Genomic DNA, 17933 nt, shown 5'->3' with positions numbered 1-17933 from the left:
TACATAAAGGATATAAGCAAGGTATAATATAAAGGGAGTGTTTTTTCCTGTTAAAAAAACAAAAATTGGGGGGCTGGAGCAATAGTACAGCAGATAGGGTGTTTGCCTTGCACACGGTGGACCCGGTTTTGATTCCGAACATCCCATATGGTCCTCTGAGCACCGCCAGGAGTGATTCCTGAGTGCATGAGCCAGGAGTAACCCCTGACCATTGCTGGGTGTGACCTAAAAAGCAAAAATAAAATTTTCGGTGTATTTGAGAAACTTAGTAATTAGAAGAATTCTATTGAATTCTTATAAAATCAAGTGTATATATAGCCAAGATCTAAGAAACACTCAAAATTGTTTCTCTAACTGAAAAGAGTTCTGGAGCCAAGCATGTGGCTTATTTTCAAGACACTGTTGAGTCCCCAGTACCACATGGTTCCTGAACAGCACCGGGTATGGGTCCTACATAATGGGCTGAGGGGTACACACCTAGTGCTGTTCAAACTTCACTCCTTCCTCTGCTCAGTGATCACTTCTGATGGAGCTTGGAGGACCATATGAGTACCAAGGATTAAAGCCCAGTGACTGTGTACAACCCCTACCTACCCACTGCCTCATAAAAATTTTTGCTTTGTTTTGAGGGCATACCCAGCAGTGCTTCTGGCTCTGCAATCAGGAATCACTCCTAGCAGACTTGGGGGAACCGTGTGGTATGCCGGGCATTGGATCTGGGTCCACCATGTTCAACTCAAATGGCCTACTATTGCTTCGCCTCAACAAATTTTTTACAAGATGATTTTCATGGCTAGAGAGATAGCTTGATGAGCTTCTACACATCTTTTGCATGCAGGAGGCCTAAGGATCAATCCCCAACCAATACTTCATGGTCCCCAAAGGACTGAGTACTGCTGAATGTAACCCAGAAACAACAAAAACCATTTCCATCAATGATTTAAATAGAGGATTAAACCTCCATTTTCTCTTTCTTCTTTTTCTTTTTTTCTTTTTTTTTTTTTTTTGCTTTTTGGGTCATACCCGGCGATGCACAGGGGTTACTCCTGGCTCTGCACTAAGGAATTACTCTTGGCGATGCTCAGGGGGCCATATGGGATGCTGGGAATTGGACCCGGGTCCACCGTGTGCAAGGCAAACACCCTACCTGCTGTGCTATCACTCCAGCCCCAAACCTCCATTTTCTTACACATTCTGATTAATGTTTTCTTATATCTTATAATCAACAAATTGAGAAAATTTAGGTTTTTTATTGTTCATATATAAACATTAACGTATTCACATGCTGAACATAATATATTCAAAGTTTATATTCAAGTGGGGCTGGAGAGATAACACAGTGGTAGGGTGTTTGCCTTGTACTCGGCTGACCTGGGTTCGGTTCCTCTACCCCTCTCGGAGAGCCTGGCAAGCTACCCGTGGTGTATTCGATATGCCAAAAACAGTAACAATAAGTCTCACAATGGAGACGTTACCGGTGCCTGCTCGAGCAAATCGATGAGCAATGGTATGACAGTGATACAGTGATATTCAAGTGATACTAATACCTCATGATCTTCCCTTTTTTATTTGATTTTTTTTTTTTTGGAGGGGACCCACGAGCCATTGCCATTGGCCTGATGGTCAGTGCTTGGGCCCAGTGACACTGTCCTGCATATGCTCTGTGGATCAGACGGTGGTGGGGAGGCATGTGGTGCCAGGGATGAAAGTTGGGGCCTCTTGAGTGTAAGACACGTACTTCAACACTTTAAAATATCTCTCAGGCTTCTAAAACTGATTTTGAAACAGTAAATGCTGGTGGAATGTAGGGGTTGGGGTTTTAACCTTTGGCAGTACTTTGACTCCTGCATGTAAAGCATGTGCTCCAGCCCTTTGATCCTTCTTCCAGGCCCCTGTACAACTGGGCATTTAGTCTAAATCGAACTTTAACTACTTATATTAAGCTACTGAGTCCTCAACTTTTTTATGTTAATCCAGATTTTTTTTTTTCCTCTTCTTTTTGGTGCCAGAGATCTATTCCAGGGCTTTCATATATATGCCAGGCAGGTCCTCTAGCACTAGACTGTATACCTGATCCTAAGTCTTAAGTATCTTACTAAAGATACTTAAATTCAGCCCAGTGGATGAATTTAAAGATGCTGTGATAGTTGAAATTCCATGGTTAAATCTCATTGTAACTTGGGGTTTTGTTGACTTTAGTGTGGTGTATCACTTAAATACTATGTTACGTATGTGTTTTTTTAGGCCATGATCATAATGTTTCTTCAGTAGCCATCATGCCCAATGGAGATCATATAGTGTCTGCCTCAAGGGATAAAACTATAAAAATGTGGGAAGTACAGACTGGGTAAGTAGATTTAGCTGAAAGGGTTTTGGTAGAGAGATGCTAAACAAAAGATCTAAGTTGTGTTCTCTTTGTTCTGATAAGTTTGGCTTTGCCCACAAGTTTTGATTCCTAAGTGTTTCCTCAAAAAGAAGCAAATAACAAAAGAAATTCTTAGGTCCTTAAGAGTCATTTTCTTTGTGATGGCTTATTTTTTTCTGTGATCTTCTTTTAGGTAATCTTGGTGAGTTGAAATGAAATGTAAATAGTCACATTCATGTAAGGCTTAATTTGATTGTGCTTAGAATTGCACTTGATTATTAGTTAGATTTTATCCTACTTGTTTTACTCATGAGTAAAGCATGCTTTATCCTCAATGTATCTGTATTTTTGCCTTCTAGATTTTGTTGATTTGTTTACTTCATTAATGATGCACTCATCAGTTTATTGTATTTCCTGTTTGTAACTATCTTTTATTGACCAGGAATTTACCAGAAAGTATAATTTGTTGAACTTGGCACCATTCTTTTTTAGTGCACAACTAGTTGTATTGTTTTTTGGGAAGTATTCCCATGATTGCCATTCACACTGTAAATTATAACTTATTTGACAGCTACTGTGTGAAGACATTCACAGGTCACAGAGAATGGGTACGTATGGTGCGACCAAATCAGGATGGCACTCTGATAGCCAGCTGTTCCAATGACCAGACCGTGCGTGTGTGGGTTGTAGCAACAAAGGAATGCAAGGCTGAGCTTCGAGAACATGAGCATGTGGTAGAGTGCATTTCCTGGGCTCCAGAAAGCTCATATTCTTCCATCTCTGAAGCAACAGGATCTGAGGTACTTTTATGTGTCATTTCATGATTGTTTTATACTGTTATTGTACATTAAATAATTTTTGGTTCTTAATTTAGACTTGTGGATGCATTTAAAAATCTGCATCTTTGGGGGTTGGAGCGATAGTATAGTGGATAGGGTTTTTGCCGTGCATGAAGCTGACCCAGGTTATATCCCCAGCATCTCTTACAGTCCCCAAGCACCACCAGGAGTTGTACCTGAGTGTATAGCCAAGAGTAAGCCCTGAACACCACCAAGTGTGGCCCAGAGACCAAAGCCAAAAATACATACATACATAACATACACACACACATACATATATATGTATATATATTCACACACATACATGTATTTTTGGTATTTTTATATATATATATATATACACTCATGTATCTGCTATTTAATTAAGCTATATGAGCTGACATTCCTTTTTTTTTTTTTTTTCCCTTTTTTTTTTTCTTTTTCTTTCTGGGTCACACCCGGTGGAGCTCAGGGGTTACTCCTGGTGGTGCTCGGGGAACATATGGGATACTAAGAATAGAACCGGGTCAGCCCCATGCAAGGCAAACACCCTACCCACTCTACTGTAATCACTCTATACCCATCATGTGTTTTAAATAGAAGCATTTCTGTCGAGGAATCTTTAAAATTTAGTTATAATCAACTTTTTTTTTACCACCAGTCTTATTCTAAATTAAACTTTTATTGTAATTTCAATTAGATATTTTTTGGTCTTTAGACCACCCCGGTGATGCTCAGGTGTTACTTCTGGCTCTACACTCAGGAGTTATTTGGTGGTTCTTGGGACCATATGAGACAGGAATCAAACCTGGATCAGCTACACACAAGGCAATCGCTCTACCTGCTGTACTGTCGCTCTAGTCCCCACTTACCGTTCTAGCCCCTAATCTCAATTAGATTTTTAAAAAAAAGTACTTGCTTACTTCCCTCTAGTCGTTGTTGTTTGCCATGCATGATAAATTTGACACTCGTAAGGCTTCATATACAGATTTAATTCATTTTTAGATTCTTGATTATTGAAGTCCTAAGCCACAAAATTTATTTATTGGTATTGTTGAAACTGAGTCAACTGAAATGGAGATTTTCTATTTTAATATTGTCTGGCTTCCTAGAGAGATAGTCTGGCAGGTAAGGTGGCTTGCCTTGCGTGTAGCCCACCCAGATTTGATCCCTGAGCACTGCCCATTGTGACCCAAAATCCAAAAACAAAGAATAAAAATACTTACAGCATCAATAGAGAAAAATAAGATGACTAAGTCTTAGGGATCTAGTGTTCTATCTAACATAGTGACTGTAGTTTTAAATTCTGTATTGTGTAGTTAAAATTTGCTGAGATAAGGTCCTAAGTGGGGACTGGAGCAATAGTATAGCCAGTAGGGCATTTGCCTTGCATGTGGCTGACCTGGAATCGATCCCTGGCATCCCTTATGGTCCCCTGAGCACCACCAGGGGTAATTCCTGCATGCAGAAGTAACCTTTGAGCATCACTGAGTGTGACCCAAAAAGAAAAAAAAATTTTTTTTTAAAGTGTTATCAACACCAAAAGTGAGAGACTTGCTTATAGTTAGTTATAGGAGGGAATGATGTGTTCATGAAACTTGATTTTGGTTATCATTTTACAGTGTATACTTATTTCAAAACCATGGAGGTTGTATTCCTTAAATAAAAGTTTTTATTTATTTAAAATTACATTTTTTGGATTTGGAAAACTATTCCTTGCTTTTTTTTTTCCTCCTACAGACTAAAAAAAGTGGCAAACCTGGACCATTCTTACTGTCAGGATCCAGAGACAAGACTATTAAGATGTGGGATGTCAGTACTGGCATGTGCCTTATGACCCTTGTAAGTTGGTATAATTTTGCTACATTTTTGCATCTTTACTGTTCTTAGACGTTTTGGAGTTTAATGCCTTGTGATATCTTATTAAATAACTATTCCAGGCGTTAAGGTTTTTATTAAAAAAATAACTTTTTTTTTTCAACTTTCTTAATCCCGTTGTTACTGTGATATAAGTTATTCCAAAGGAAAGGGATCAGAGCAGTAGTACCAAAGATAGGGCGCTTACCTTGCACGTAGCAAACCCGGGATTGATCTTTGGCACTTATTATGGTCCTCTTAGTGCTGCCAGAAATGTGATAGAGCACTGCCAGGAATGTGGTGTGACCCAAAAATCAAAAATAAATTAAAAAACCAAAGGATCTACAAAGCCAGCCAGTGTTAGTATCTGTTCTGGTTAGGTTTACTTGGCTTATTTCTTACCTTTCTGAAATTATTGGTACTATAGCTTTTTGACCTGGAAATTCTATTTCATTTAGGAGCACTTGGATGTCAGTATGAGACTATGTAAATGCTAGTCTGGAATTATGGGCATTCTTACTTGCCTTTAGTTACAGGGATCAATCTAAGGACATAAGTTTTTTGTAATTTGGTGTCCATACTTGTTTCTAGAGATTATATGGGTTGGAAAGATAGTACAGTGGATAAACTATGCCTTGCACATGTCCAACCTGGATTTGATCCCTGAACTCTGAGTCGGGAATTCTGAGCACAGCCAGGTGTAGCCCTAAAACAAACCAAAATTGCTCTTGCTTGAGTATCTCTTTGTAAGATATGGTAGATAGAGGCAGAAGTATTAATAAGAATTAATTGGGCACCTGGAGGGATAGCTTCACTGTATTATTATCATCCCGTTGTTTGTGGATTTGCTCAAACGGGTACCAGCAACATCTCTATTACACTCAGCCCTGGGATTTCAGCAGCCTCTTCTTACTCGTCTTTCCCAACAATTGGAGGCTCTTTCAGAGTCAGGGGAATGAGACCTGTCATTAACTGTTTTGGGCATATTGAATACGCAACGGGTAGCTTGCCAGACTCTGCCATGCAGGCAGGATACTTTCGGTAGCTTGCCAGGCTCTTCGAGAGGTATGTATATATCTGTTACTGTATTTGGGATATGAATACACCACGGGGAACTTGTCAGGCTTCCCGAGCGGGGAATAGGCTCTTGATAGCTTGTCAGTTTCTCCAAGAGGAAACTAGGCCGTTAGATGTCGCAAGGTGGGAGCTCTGAGAGCTTGGTTTTATAGTCTCTCAATGTTGGCCGTTGATAGGCCGTTGCCTAGCTACTGAAAACGGGGGATCTGGGTGGAAGAGGCCCAGTCCCGATCCAAGCAGGCTTGGAGGTCTCAGCCCTGGGTCCCACACACCTGGGTTCCTCTGCCGGTTCCTTCATGTGTAAGGCTCGTCCAAACGTGTGAAGAGTGGCTTTGAGCATGGCTGTGGCTGGGTTCCAGAGGTCTTCAACTGTCGAGGCTCTGCTGGGGGGAGCGGGGGGGAGATGGGAGGGCATCCTGCCCCCTCTGAAGGGCAGGGCCCTGGTGAAGACAGGGAGGGATAGCTTAAAGGATTAATATGCATGTTTGGCATGGCAGATTAAACCTGGTAGGTTTAATTCCTGGTTTGGTTTTAGTTTAGGGCCATAATCAGCTATGCTCATGCTTACTCCTAGCTCACTGAGGAGACCATATAGGATGCTGGGGATCAAACTCAGGTCATCCACATGCAAGGCAAGTGCCCTGCCTATTGTACTATCACTCCAGCCTGTATGTAGTTTCTTAAGTAAAATGGTGTATCATGCTATACATATTATTTTATAGCAAACTTTTAATGTAGAAGGAATGGGCACTGGTATTATAAGATGTTCTTTACATTGTTTACAGGTAGTGCCTCAGTAAACATCTTTGTTACCTAATCTCTGAGCACATTATTTCTAAAGAAAAAACTGCAAAAAAGGGAACTGATTGGGACAGGATATAATCAAATGAACTAGTATATACCAATAAATTTGTATATTCCTCACAGTCAGCAGAGTCATAGAGTCAACAGTTGCAAACATTTTCTTTCTTGTGTGTATGTTTTGCTAAACAATTTGAGAGCTACTTTTCTGTATCATGATACTGACCCCGAATATTTTAACCAATATCTCTATAAAGAATAAGGATATTCTCGCATATATACCGCAGTATCATACCCAAGGGGCCAAAGAGATAATAAAATGATTAAGACATTTACCTTGAGTGCCACCCATGCTAGTTTGATATCCTGCACTGAATATGCTCCCATAGGCATTACCAGGTGATAGCCCAAAACAAAACAAGAAATTTCATGACACTTTAGGGACCATTAACACACTTTAGGGCCCATATAACATTTGGGCCAGAAAAATAACTCGGTGGACAGGGCACATGTTTTGCATATTAGAGACCTAGATTCAATTCTTAGCACTATATGCTTTCTCAGTACTAAAGGAAACAGCCCCCAAGCACTGCCGGATGACCCATAAAACAAAGTAAAAAAGAAATGTAACAATATAGTACATATTCAGTTTTTCTCCAGTTATTCCAATAGTCCTTTATTACTTCAATGTAGCCAGATATGGCCCAGTGAATTTAATTTAGGAACCAGCCAAGCATCACCTATTACATTGATCACATCTTATTAACTTTAGTTTCCTTTCACCTAGAAGAATTCCATAGACTTTTTAAGTTTCTCTGCCATTGGTGTTTTGGTTGTATTCTGTCTCGGTGTACTTTGGGTAGTGATTTACTTTTTTCACAGGTACTGTTTGAATAGTTTATTTTGGGCTGGAGAGATAGCTCAATGCACATAGGGACCCTGAGGAGCTTCAGCACTGCCCAGTCCCCCAAGCACTGTCAGGAGTACCACCGACTGACCTCAAAATAAAAAATATGTAAATAAATATTTTATCCCTTTTACTAATTAAAATACTTCTTATTTTTAAGGTGGGTCATGATAACTGGGTACGTGGAGTTCTGTTCCATTCTGGGGGGAAATTTATTTTGAGTTGTGCTGATGACAAGACCCTGCGTGTATGGGATTACAAGAACAAGCGATGCATGAAGACCCTCAATGCGCATGAACACTTTGTTACCTCCTTGGGTATGTATGAATTAAGAAATTTCTGAGTGATTAGATTTTGGAGTACCAGACATAACAGTTTTAAGTAATTGTGAACTTTTCCAGGTAAGAGACAATCAAGTTGACGCACAGAGAAGCCAAATTTGAGTTTGCATACTGGAGGCCTAGGTTCAATCCCCAGTACTATATGCTTTCTCAAGCATTAAAGGAACAACCCCCAAGCACTGCCAGGTGACCCATAAAACAAAAGGGAAAAAAAGGAAATGTAACATTAATATAGTATATACTCAGTTTGTTTTTACCATTTTTACCATTTGATTGTAAATTCTCCTTTTCTGGCTTAGAGAGAATACAGTGCTTGCTTTGCCTGCAGCTTCTATTCCTGGTACCAGCCCCAAGAAATCCTGAGCAGAGAGCCAGGAGTGAGCCTGAGTGTTGCTGAGTGTGATCCAAAACCAGAAAGTAAACAATAGGGGCTTGGGCAGTAGTACAGGGGATAGGGCATTTGCTCTGCATTGGCTGACCCAGGTTCAGTCCCTAGCACCCTATATGGTATTGTTGTTGTCCCCTGCCACCCAACATCACTAGGAGTTTAAAAGCATACCTGAGTTTAAAAGCCAGGAATAATCCCCGAGTACCACTAGCTGTGGCCCCCAAACCGAAAAATAAGCAGCAGGGACTAGAGCCATAGTATAGCGGGTAAGGCACTTGCTAACTCTGGTTCAATCCCCAGCATCTCAAATAGTACCCCTAAGCACCACCAGGAGTAACCCCTGAGCAGTGTTGGATGTGTCTCTCCCAAAATAAATTAATTAAAAAATAATAAATTCTCCTTAACTTCCATCAACTTACAATGAAAAGTTATTTTTTCCACTGTGTACACATTTGTTTTGGAAGCTAGGATTATGAAAAAAATATTTAACCATTCTCCTGGGTAATTTTTCTTTCCTATTTATAAGTTTCAAAAGAAACTTTTCCTTGGGCAGTTAATATATTCTGTTGTATACCAGGAACTTGGAATTGTATTTATTTATTTTTTTTTTGCTTTATGGGTCACACCTGGCAATGCACAGGGGTTACTCCTGGCTCTGCACTCAGGAATCACCCCTGGTGGTGCTCAGAGGACCATATGGGATGCTGGGAATCAAACCCGGGTCGGCTGCGTGCAAAGCAAATTCCCTACCCACTGTACTATTGCTCCAGCCCCAAGAATTGTATTTAATTTTAATAAATATGTTCAACATCTGGATCTGAATTTAGTTAGTACAGGATAATACATTGAGATGTGTTGGATCCAGTGATGAAGATAAAACCTCAGTAGAATAGACTTCACCACCTGCCTTGCAGGATTGTTACGGGATTAAACATGAATATGAAGCATTAGTACTAAGCCTGGAACTTAGTGTTCAGAACATAGTCATACTGAGGCTTTCCTTGTTAATTTGTTTTATATTCTCTTTTTACTTTTGGGCCGCATCTGGCAGTGCTCTTGGGGCCCTACAATGCTGGGGACCATCATGCCTGGGTCTCCTGCATGCAAAGCCAACACTCCAGCATTTTGAGCTATGCCCCATATTGCTAGATTTGAGCATTAGCTTCCCTAATCCAGTTAAGATTTATACTTTCTAGCATTAGATATGTGGATCTGTTTTTGTTTAAAGATGTATTCCTGGCATTGGTCAGACTTATTTTGTGGTCTTTTTAAAAAGTATATCTGAGGGGACTGGATCTGATATTATAGCAAGTTGGGCTCTTGGCTTGCGTGCAGCTGACCCAAATTTGATCACCAACATCCCATATGGTTTCGCAATTCCTCCAGGAGAGACTCCTAAGCTAAGAATGAAGAGTAAGTTCTGAGCACCAACCAAGTGCGACCCAAAACCAAACCAAAAAAAAAAGGTATCTGAGAGGCTGGAGAGATGGCATAGGAGGTAAGGTGCTCACCAGTTAGATCCCAATACTGCATATAGTTCCCCTGAGCACCGAACCAAGAGTAGCCACTGAGCAATACTAGGTATGGCCCAGTAACTATTTCCCCCGATTTAAAAAATAAGTACTCAAAAATTGTATCTGGCTCAGTTAAATTTTAAAATAAGTTTTTTCTTTTTCTTTCAGATTTCCATAAGACGGCCCCATATGTGGTTACTGGCAGTGTAGATCAAACAGTAAAGGTGTGGGAGTGCCGTTGATTGAGTCTCAGTTGATCCCTCCTCCCTTTTTCCTCTGGATGCACTCTGATGATACCATGGTTACCCCATTGAGCTCCGTTTAAATAAATATTGTCCTTTCATGTAAATTATTCTGGATGTAGATTGAGCTTATTAAATGTTACACACAAAGTATTCATGCATGGTGAATCCAAATTGTATACTGTAAATTTACATACGTTGTCTAGAAGTACCATAGGGTTTAAAAACCTGGGCTGGCATTGGTCACACCAGGCCTAAGAAGGCAGAAGTTGATTAAATTGAATTAGGGCACTAAACTGAATAGTTGACAGTGTCATTTTATGTTGGATTATTAATTCCTGTTTTCCTTTCTGCTCTCTGTTGGTGCCTGACTTGATGGCCTCATTTGGGGAAAAGTGGTGATTATTAGGGCTTTTCCTGAAATGTGTATCTATGTAACATCACTTAAGTGTGCTTAATAAATCTTCTTTAAGGATGTTAGATAATAAGGCTACAATTCAAAATCTGAACCATCTATGTAATTAATGGGGATTACACATTGGAATTTTGTCATGACACATTTGCCAAATCAATAGGATACATTTGTTTTGGCAGCCTATTAAGCAGAGGCTTGTGGTATATTTATGTAAGAAAATGACTGTAAATCTCAAATGAGAAAAATCTCAGCAGCTAATAGAAAATCATTTGTTTCATTTGGATCTTAATGCTTTGTAAACAGGTTTAAAAACACTGTAATACTCTTAAGCTTCTATTTTCCACACTGGACACACTTCTAGTTGTGTTCTTCATATAATTATTAGACTGTATAGTGATGTGACTTCCAAGTAGAATTTAATCTTACATTGAGTGTGTCATGGTACAAATCACTATTTGTTTTTGATGTATTTTAGGGATGTGCAATGTGCATTTCATAATGACAAATATTAAAAGGTTATGTCTGCCCATTTTAAGGGAATGGGAGAGGATACAAGCTTGTTTTTCAACATGAATCTGATAACAATTTGAAATGTGTTTAATTTACAAGTTTAAAAAAGACAGGGTTTAATGGAGCGTGCATTAAAATGTACTGTGTTTTCACCTTTTGTTCATATATAAATGTTTATAAGTATATGGGCCTATCAAGAAGTGGATACTTAATTTCATGTAAATTATTACATACATACAACCTCCATGTCCTTTGGTTCTGTATTTTTGAAGAAGTGCTAAGGCATACAAGTAGAATAAATCTTGCTGTGGAATACCATGCTTTAGAATAAACCCTCTTTCATCCTAAATGCATTTGAAAACTATGTCTTGACTCTGTGGGATTTTTTTCCCAGCTAAAGGAAACCACTTCTGTTCCCCTCCTCGCCCCCCCTAATTTGACTGTTTAGCATTTTACACATCCCTGATACATATTATAATCCAGAGTTACAAGTAGTTCAATGAGGATTTTTTAATCTCTGGTTTTGGGAAAAAATATTCCATTGCAGATTTATTAGTAACTGATAATTTCATTGCTTAGCTAACCAACAGTTTTTTTAAGAAGGTTATTTGAAAAGTTAACAAAAATTAAATAACAGGCAGTTTAACAAATTCTGAATTGCATTTTATTCATTTGCATTATAGTGATTTTTTTAATGTCCCTTTTAGTACTTGAGGGACATTCAGTTCCTGAAAAAGACAAAGGGTTAGAGTTATGTCCTGTAGATACACACAGATTAGGCCATATATTTCTTAGAGGCAGCTTTATATCTAGCTTGTGTCTTTTTGTTTGTTTGCTTATTTTTTAAAATTCCTGAGAAATGACTCTGGAAAGAAAAGTGTTTTGAAAACTAATGGCTCTTTTGAGGACAAAAATCACAACTTAAGCTAATTCCTTGAATACAGTAGAGTAACTTTCAGGACAATATTGCCTCACAACCCTGCTCACATTGAGAAGTTTTTTTGTTTCCCCTTAGCTGTTCTGACTGGATTTTTCTACAAAAGTTATGAAAGATATCCTTGTTCTCGTTTGCTGCTATTTCCTATTCTATTTTAAGACATAAGTACATAGAAATGGTGCATCTTAACATTTGTTTGTTCATGTATAAATGTCTTGGACCTTGATTCATTTTTAGCATGTAGCAACACAAATTGTTTAAGGGTAAGCCACAACATCTAGAAATCACTCACAAATATGAACAATAAAGGGAAAAAAGGTACCGAAACAAAGCTGCTGTCCACTGGATTTTTTTTTTCCCCTGCAGCATGCAGTGACTTATATTGACCAAGGAGGAGAAACTGTGGCTCTCTAGACTCTGTGGGAGTTATCCTTCCTTGGGAGATTGCCACAGCCTGCTGCTTAGTTGCGTTGCCAGATAATTCCTCCACTTCAGCAGCAGCAAACATTGAATCTCAGGGATGGTCCTCAACACGGATCCACACGTAATGAACCCTGTTTGAATCCTAAAAGGGGGTGGGGGAGAGTGATCCATCCACAATCTGGAATCAGATTTGCAGAAGTTTCCTGCACTGTTGTTTGACACTGCCCTTTGATGCCCTTTCTTCCTGTTTCCTGTTTTCTCTGTCTGCTGTCTGACCCTGTGCCTTGCCTGGGATAAGGACAATGATGAGGTTACTGGTTTGGATTGTAAGTAGAGAAATTTATTAATTGGTTTAGAGGCTCACTGCTGCTTTGTCACTTTCTCAATTCGGCCACTTATTTAAGAAATTAAAAAAAAAACTGATAGAATTGCATCTTCAGATTATTGACTTTTTATATGTGTTAAAACAACATTCCAGTGCCACCCTATATATTGTGCCCAAGAAGTCCTAGCTGCACTCTTGAAAGTGCAAGCCATGGAAACTGGTTTAGACATCATTTGGAGAACGTTGCTTTTTGACATGGCGTCTTGCACTTTAGGAGACTAAGACCGTCCTGTTTTGTCTATGTGTGGTGTGACCAATGGTGTGCCCGGAGCACTGCTCTAAAAATCCTTAGTGTTAGCAAGTCGTCCAGGCTGTGGAGCACTCGCTGTAGTCTTTGGAAGCTTTGGCTCTAGATCACCAAGCCCAGTCTCCTTATTGTCAGTGCCCTGCTCTCCTGTTTGCCTCTTTGTTTTCTATGTGAACTTCCAGGTAAAGTAATGCATCAAATAGTTTTTCTTTAATTTATTTAAAGAAAAGCTATTTAATAAGGTAGAGGATGTTTGTTTTGTTGACAGTGGTGGCTTGAAAAATCCTGAAGCAACTGAAGTTAAAATTGTTGAAGGAAAAGGCACTTAAAATGGTTACTCTTTCTGTCCAGCTGTATATAAGTCCAATATATTAATCTAGATGATGCAAAGAAGAATCACCTGGTAGAGAAACATGCAAGAAATTGGCGAAGGTTATGGTTTCTTTTTTCCAGTGGGGTGTGGGGGAGGGCAAGCTGGATTTACAAGTCATGACTGGACTGACTGGCCTTTTTATCTTTCCACTGTATCATGTAAGTAGCTGCTTTCTTGTCCTGCCTATCCTTCAGGCATCCCTAAAGCTCACTTGAAGATAGAAACACAAAATCTTCGAGTTAAAAGTTGGTTCCGACACTGACATGAAGGCAAGCATTGATTCTTTGAACGTTGCAGAGGTGATTGGAGAAAACAGTTTCCCGGATTGTAAGAGTTAACTGAAGATATTGACACAATTAAAAAAAAATCAGTAAAGGAATGTATATAATATTGCTCTTGTGTTTTACAGTAAGATTTGTTGCTCTCAGACTGTGTAAAACAAAATTTATTCATGTTTTCTGCATATTAAAAAATCTTATTGTACCAATTGGTAAACTATTAAATGCCTATAAAACTAGATGTGATTTTTTTTGCGGGGGCTGGGTAGGGGGGGGTGATGCTTTCTAGAGTCAAGTCTTAATTGGGACTTTGTCCAGCAGTCCTTTCTAACAGTGACTGCAGCATCATTATACCTGTTACAAAGATTTCACCCTCTTAGTGATCAGAACCTACCTGCTGTTCTGTTAGTGAAGATTCTCTTTGCTCATTGGCCTTACTTCTTAGAAATTTAATCATCCTGCTTTTCCCCCACTCCCCCAGACTACTAGGGTCCTTTAGGCACCCCTGAAATACCCCATGTTTCTTACATCTAAGAGACATGTTCCGTGACAGCCTTTCTTCAGGCAGGACAGTTTTTCTGTCTTCTAATGGGGATACCCTCTTCCAGCAAGTGAAGCTGAGCCAAGTGCACCCAAGTCATTGGCTTAAAGTTAGGGTCTTAGTGATTGTACAGGGCTTGTCGGTTGTACACAGCCCAACTCATTTGTTCTTAAGCACCAACCACACATGGCCTTCCAAACACCACCACTAGGAGTAATCCCTGTGCACTGATAGATATGGCCCCCAAGCCAAAGGGAAAGTTCTGCCTCTGCACTCAGGAGTCACTCCTGGTAGTGCTCCGAGGACCTGAAAGTTTGCTTGTACTTGTGCCAGGGTTGTTTTCCTAGGCTGCCATCCCAATGAGCCCATCCACTACCTAGGGGTGGGTCTAACATTGTAATCATTCTAAAAATGCAGTTAGCTGTCCAAAACATGCTGAGTAACTTTTACTAGCATGTCTCCTTAAAAAATCTTGATTGTGTCTGTATCTGTTAAGGTAAGGGGGGGAAATGGAAGTCTTGGAGAAATAATGCTGCAGCTTGGATGTAGCTGCTCTACCGCTGGTTAGTCTGTTGATGTTTGTTTCATCTGCAGACAGTCTCAACTATTTACACACTGGAATCCTCTAGAAAAAGTGTTCTCGAAGTTAGCAGCATTAATTGAGAATGTTAGAAATGCAACAACCAGACCTACAATACCTGAAATAAGGTTCAACAAGTTTTTGGTTTTAACTATCCAGGGCCAGAGTACAGTTGTAAGGCACTCCCCTTGCATGTTGCTGACTCAGGTTGAATTCCCCAGCACCCCATAGGGTTCCCCCAGCCCTACCAGGAGTGAAAGTGTTCAGTAATGCAGGAAAGACCATCCCACCTATGACACCACTCCACACCACACTCCACTATCAAGTCCATTGTGGGATGGAATCAGGTGGATGCTAGGAAGAAGCAAGAATTAATCATGCTTGCAATTCAGGAGGCTCCTCTTTCTATAGGGCTAGTGTTCTGAGTGGTCTGTGTCTGATTTCCTTATGCAGTGTTGGCCTGTCTTACAAAGAATATTTCACTTGACATTTGAGAGAATATTTTCATCTCATTTGAGAGGAATATTTCACTTCTATTTGAGAGGGCAGAGAGTCTTGCCCATGTGCCTGGCTGTCTTCCCCGGGGCCCCTTGGAGGGGGTGGGCTCCAGCTTCCCTCCCCGCGTGGCCGAAGACCTCCAGAGCCTAGTCACAGCTATGCTCAAAGCTCCTCTCCACACATTCGGACGAGCCTCACGCATGAAGGTACCGGCAGAGGAACCCAGGTGTGTGGGACCTAGGGCTGAGACCTCCAAGCCTGCTCGGATTGGGACTGGGCCTCTTCTGTCCAGATGTCCCATTTTCCAGTAGTTAGGCGGTCACACCCAGGGACTGCTCCCAGCGCCTTGTAAACCCACCAATGGCCCACACCCAGAGACTTAAAACCAAGCTCCCGGTAGACATCTTAGAGCCTACTTCTCCCTCTGGGAGAACCTGGTGAGCTACCAAGTTTCCTGCCCATATGGGAGAGCCTGACAAACTCCCCATGGTGTATTCATATGCCAAAACCAGTAACAATGCTGGGGTTTCATTCCCCTGACCCTAAAAGAGCCTCCAATGTGGCATCGTTGGGAAGGACGAGTAAAGAGAGGCTTCTAAAATCTCAGGGCTAGGACAAATGGAGACGTTACTGAGACCGCTCGAAAAATTCGACGATCAACAGGATGATGATGATGATTTGAGAGGAAAGACACCCATTCTCCAAGCCTATTTGATTTGGTAGTTTATGGACAAACATAACTCAACGAGGGCCCCTCCTCCCAGGATATTCCAAGGGAGCCACATGTGAGAACTGCATAGAGGCTCACAGCACAAACTAGGGAGCCAGTGTAGACTGGCAATGCCTGAGGGAGAAAAACTTGGCAAGGGCCAGAGTCAGGAAAGGTTGAGAAGCACTGGCTTAAATAGGCTGGAAGTCGGTGCGGAAATGGGCCACGTGAAGGACACCTTTTATTCAATTAACAGTTCTCAGTTGCCACTAATGATGGGGTGGGGGGAGCGGGGAGCGCAGAGAAATAGTACCGGAGTTAATGGCACTTTTCTGGCATGCAGTGGGCCCTTGGCTCAAATCCCCAGCACCATGTATGGTTTCCCAGCACCACCAGGGGTCCCTGTTGAGCACTGAGGATTAGTCTGTACTCAGTGTCTGCCCACCCCTCTGAGTTTGGAAAGTTGACAACCTTAGACGTTTGATTATTACTTCTTTTAAACATCTATGCTCGAGGATCACTCCTGGCAGGCTCAGGGGGCCACATGGGGTGCGGTGGATTGAACACAGTTTGTCTGTGTGCAAAAAAGCACCCTACCACAGTAGCACCAGTAACCCCAGAACTGCAGGACCCTAGCAGCACACTTAGCATTTGCACAGGCCTAATTGGTCCAGAATCACTGGAGGGGCCCCTAGACTCCTGAGTACCATTTAGGAGATCCCAGGAAGGAAAAAATAAAATCAAATCTGAGCTGAAGGTAGTACAATAGTTAAGGCGCTTGCACATTCCCATCCTGGGTTCAGTCCCTGACATTCCCTATGTCTCCTAAGCACTGCTAGGAATAATTCCTGAGTGCAGAGCCAGGAGCAAAAAAAAAAAAAAAAAACTTGACATCGTGGAAGTGGAGAGTCTCAGTGGGCTGGAGTGGGTGTTTTGCACACTGAAGACTCAGGTTTGATCTCCAGCAGGGCACTGTTCCCTGGCCACCACTAAGAGCTACTCCCAGCACCACTAGCTGTGCCGCCACCTCCCCCGCCCCACACACACACATGTTTTCATTTTAAAAATTTAATTAGGAATCAGAATATTGCAGGTAGGACACTTGCCTTGCATGGAGCCAATCCTGATTCAAGAACCTGGCATCCCATATGGTCCCCTGAGCAGTCAGGAGTGATCCCTGAGCATTGTTGGATGTGGCCCCAAAATAAAAGAAAAAGTGAGTCAAAGAGATAGAACAGGGGTTAAGGCTAAGGTGCATCCCTTGCATGTGGACTGACCCCAATTCAATACCTGGCATGTTCCCCTAAGCATCACCTTACTGGGCCATTACTGGGGATAGCCTAGAGACCCCCAAACACTACTGAAGAGCCAAATAATCCAGCATCACTGGGCCCAAGCATTGAATCACCAGTCCCTCTTGGTCAAGAGTCACTAGGAGGGGCACCCAGGTCACCTGAGCTCAAAAAGAAAAAAAAGGTAACAAAAAATAAAAGATGTTAAACATGAACTGAGAGAAAGGGGGTAATTCACACCTACACCCATTTCCTTCATAAAACAGCAGCCCTTAAGGGACTGGAGAAAGAGGGTGCTGCCCTTCATCCCCAGCACCGTGTATGGTCCCATAGGGTCCCCACAAGTCTGCCAGGAGTGAGCCTTGAGCATACAGCAAGGTGTGGCTCAGCCAAGTGACAGCCCTGCTGCACTACTGGGTGTGGCCCAAATGCAAA

General features: G+C 41.2%; 1 protein-coding gene across 1 annotated transcript in view; it reads left to right on the top strand.

Annotated features, from left to right (window-relative positions):
• PAFAH1B1 (platelet activating factor acetylhydrolase 1b regulatory subunit 1) overlaps positions 1-14117 on the top strand; it is a 67117-nt gene extending 53000 nt beyond the window's left edge. Inside the window, exons 7-11 of the mRNA XM_055130208.1 lie at positions 2245-2347; positions 2937-3165; positions 4924-5025; positions 7986-8142; positions 10237-14117. Coding sequence (XP_054986183.1) covers positions 2245-2347; positions 2937-3165; positions 4924-5025; positions 7986-8142; positions 10237-10310 — 665 coding nt within the window. The 3' untranslated portion in view covers positions 10311-14117. The remainder of the gene's footprint in view (positions 1-2244; positions 2348-2936; positions 3166-4923; positions 5026-7985; positions 8143-10236) is intronic.
• Positions 14118-17933: the final 3816 nt, after the last annotated feature.

The sequence above is a fragment of the Sorex araneus genome, chromosome 3, assembly GCF_027595985.1.
Source record: "Sorex araneus isolate mSorAra2 chromosome 3, mSorAra2.pri, whole genome shotgun sequence".
NCBI classification, from domain to species: Eukaryota; Metazoa; Chordata; class Mammalia; order Eulipotyphla; family Soricidae; genus Sorex; species Sorex araneus.
Note: the sequence above shows the minus strand (reverse complement) of the source record. Positions and strands in the feature narration are given on the sequence as shown.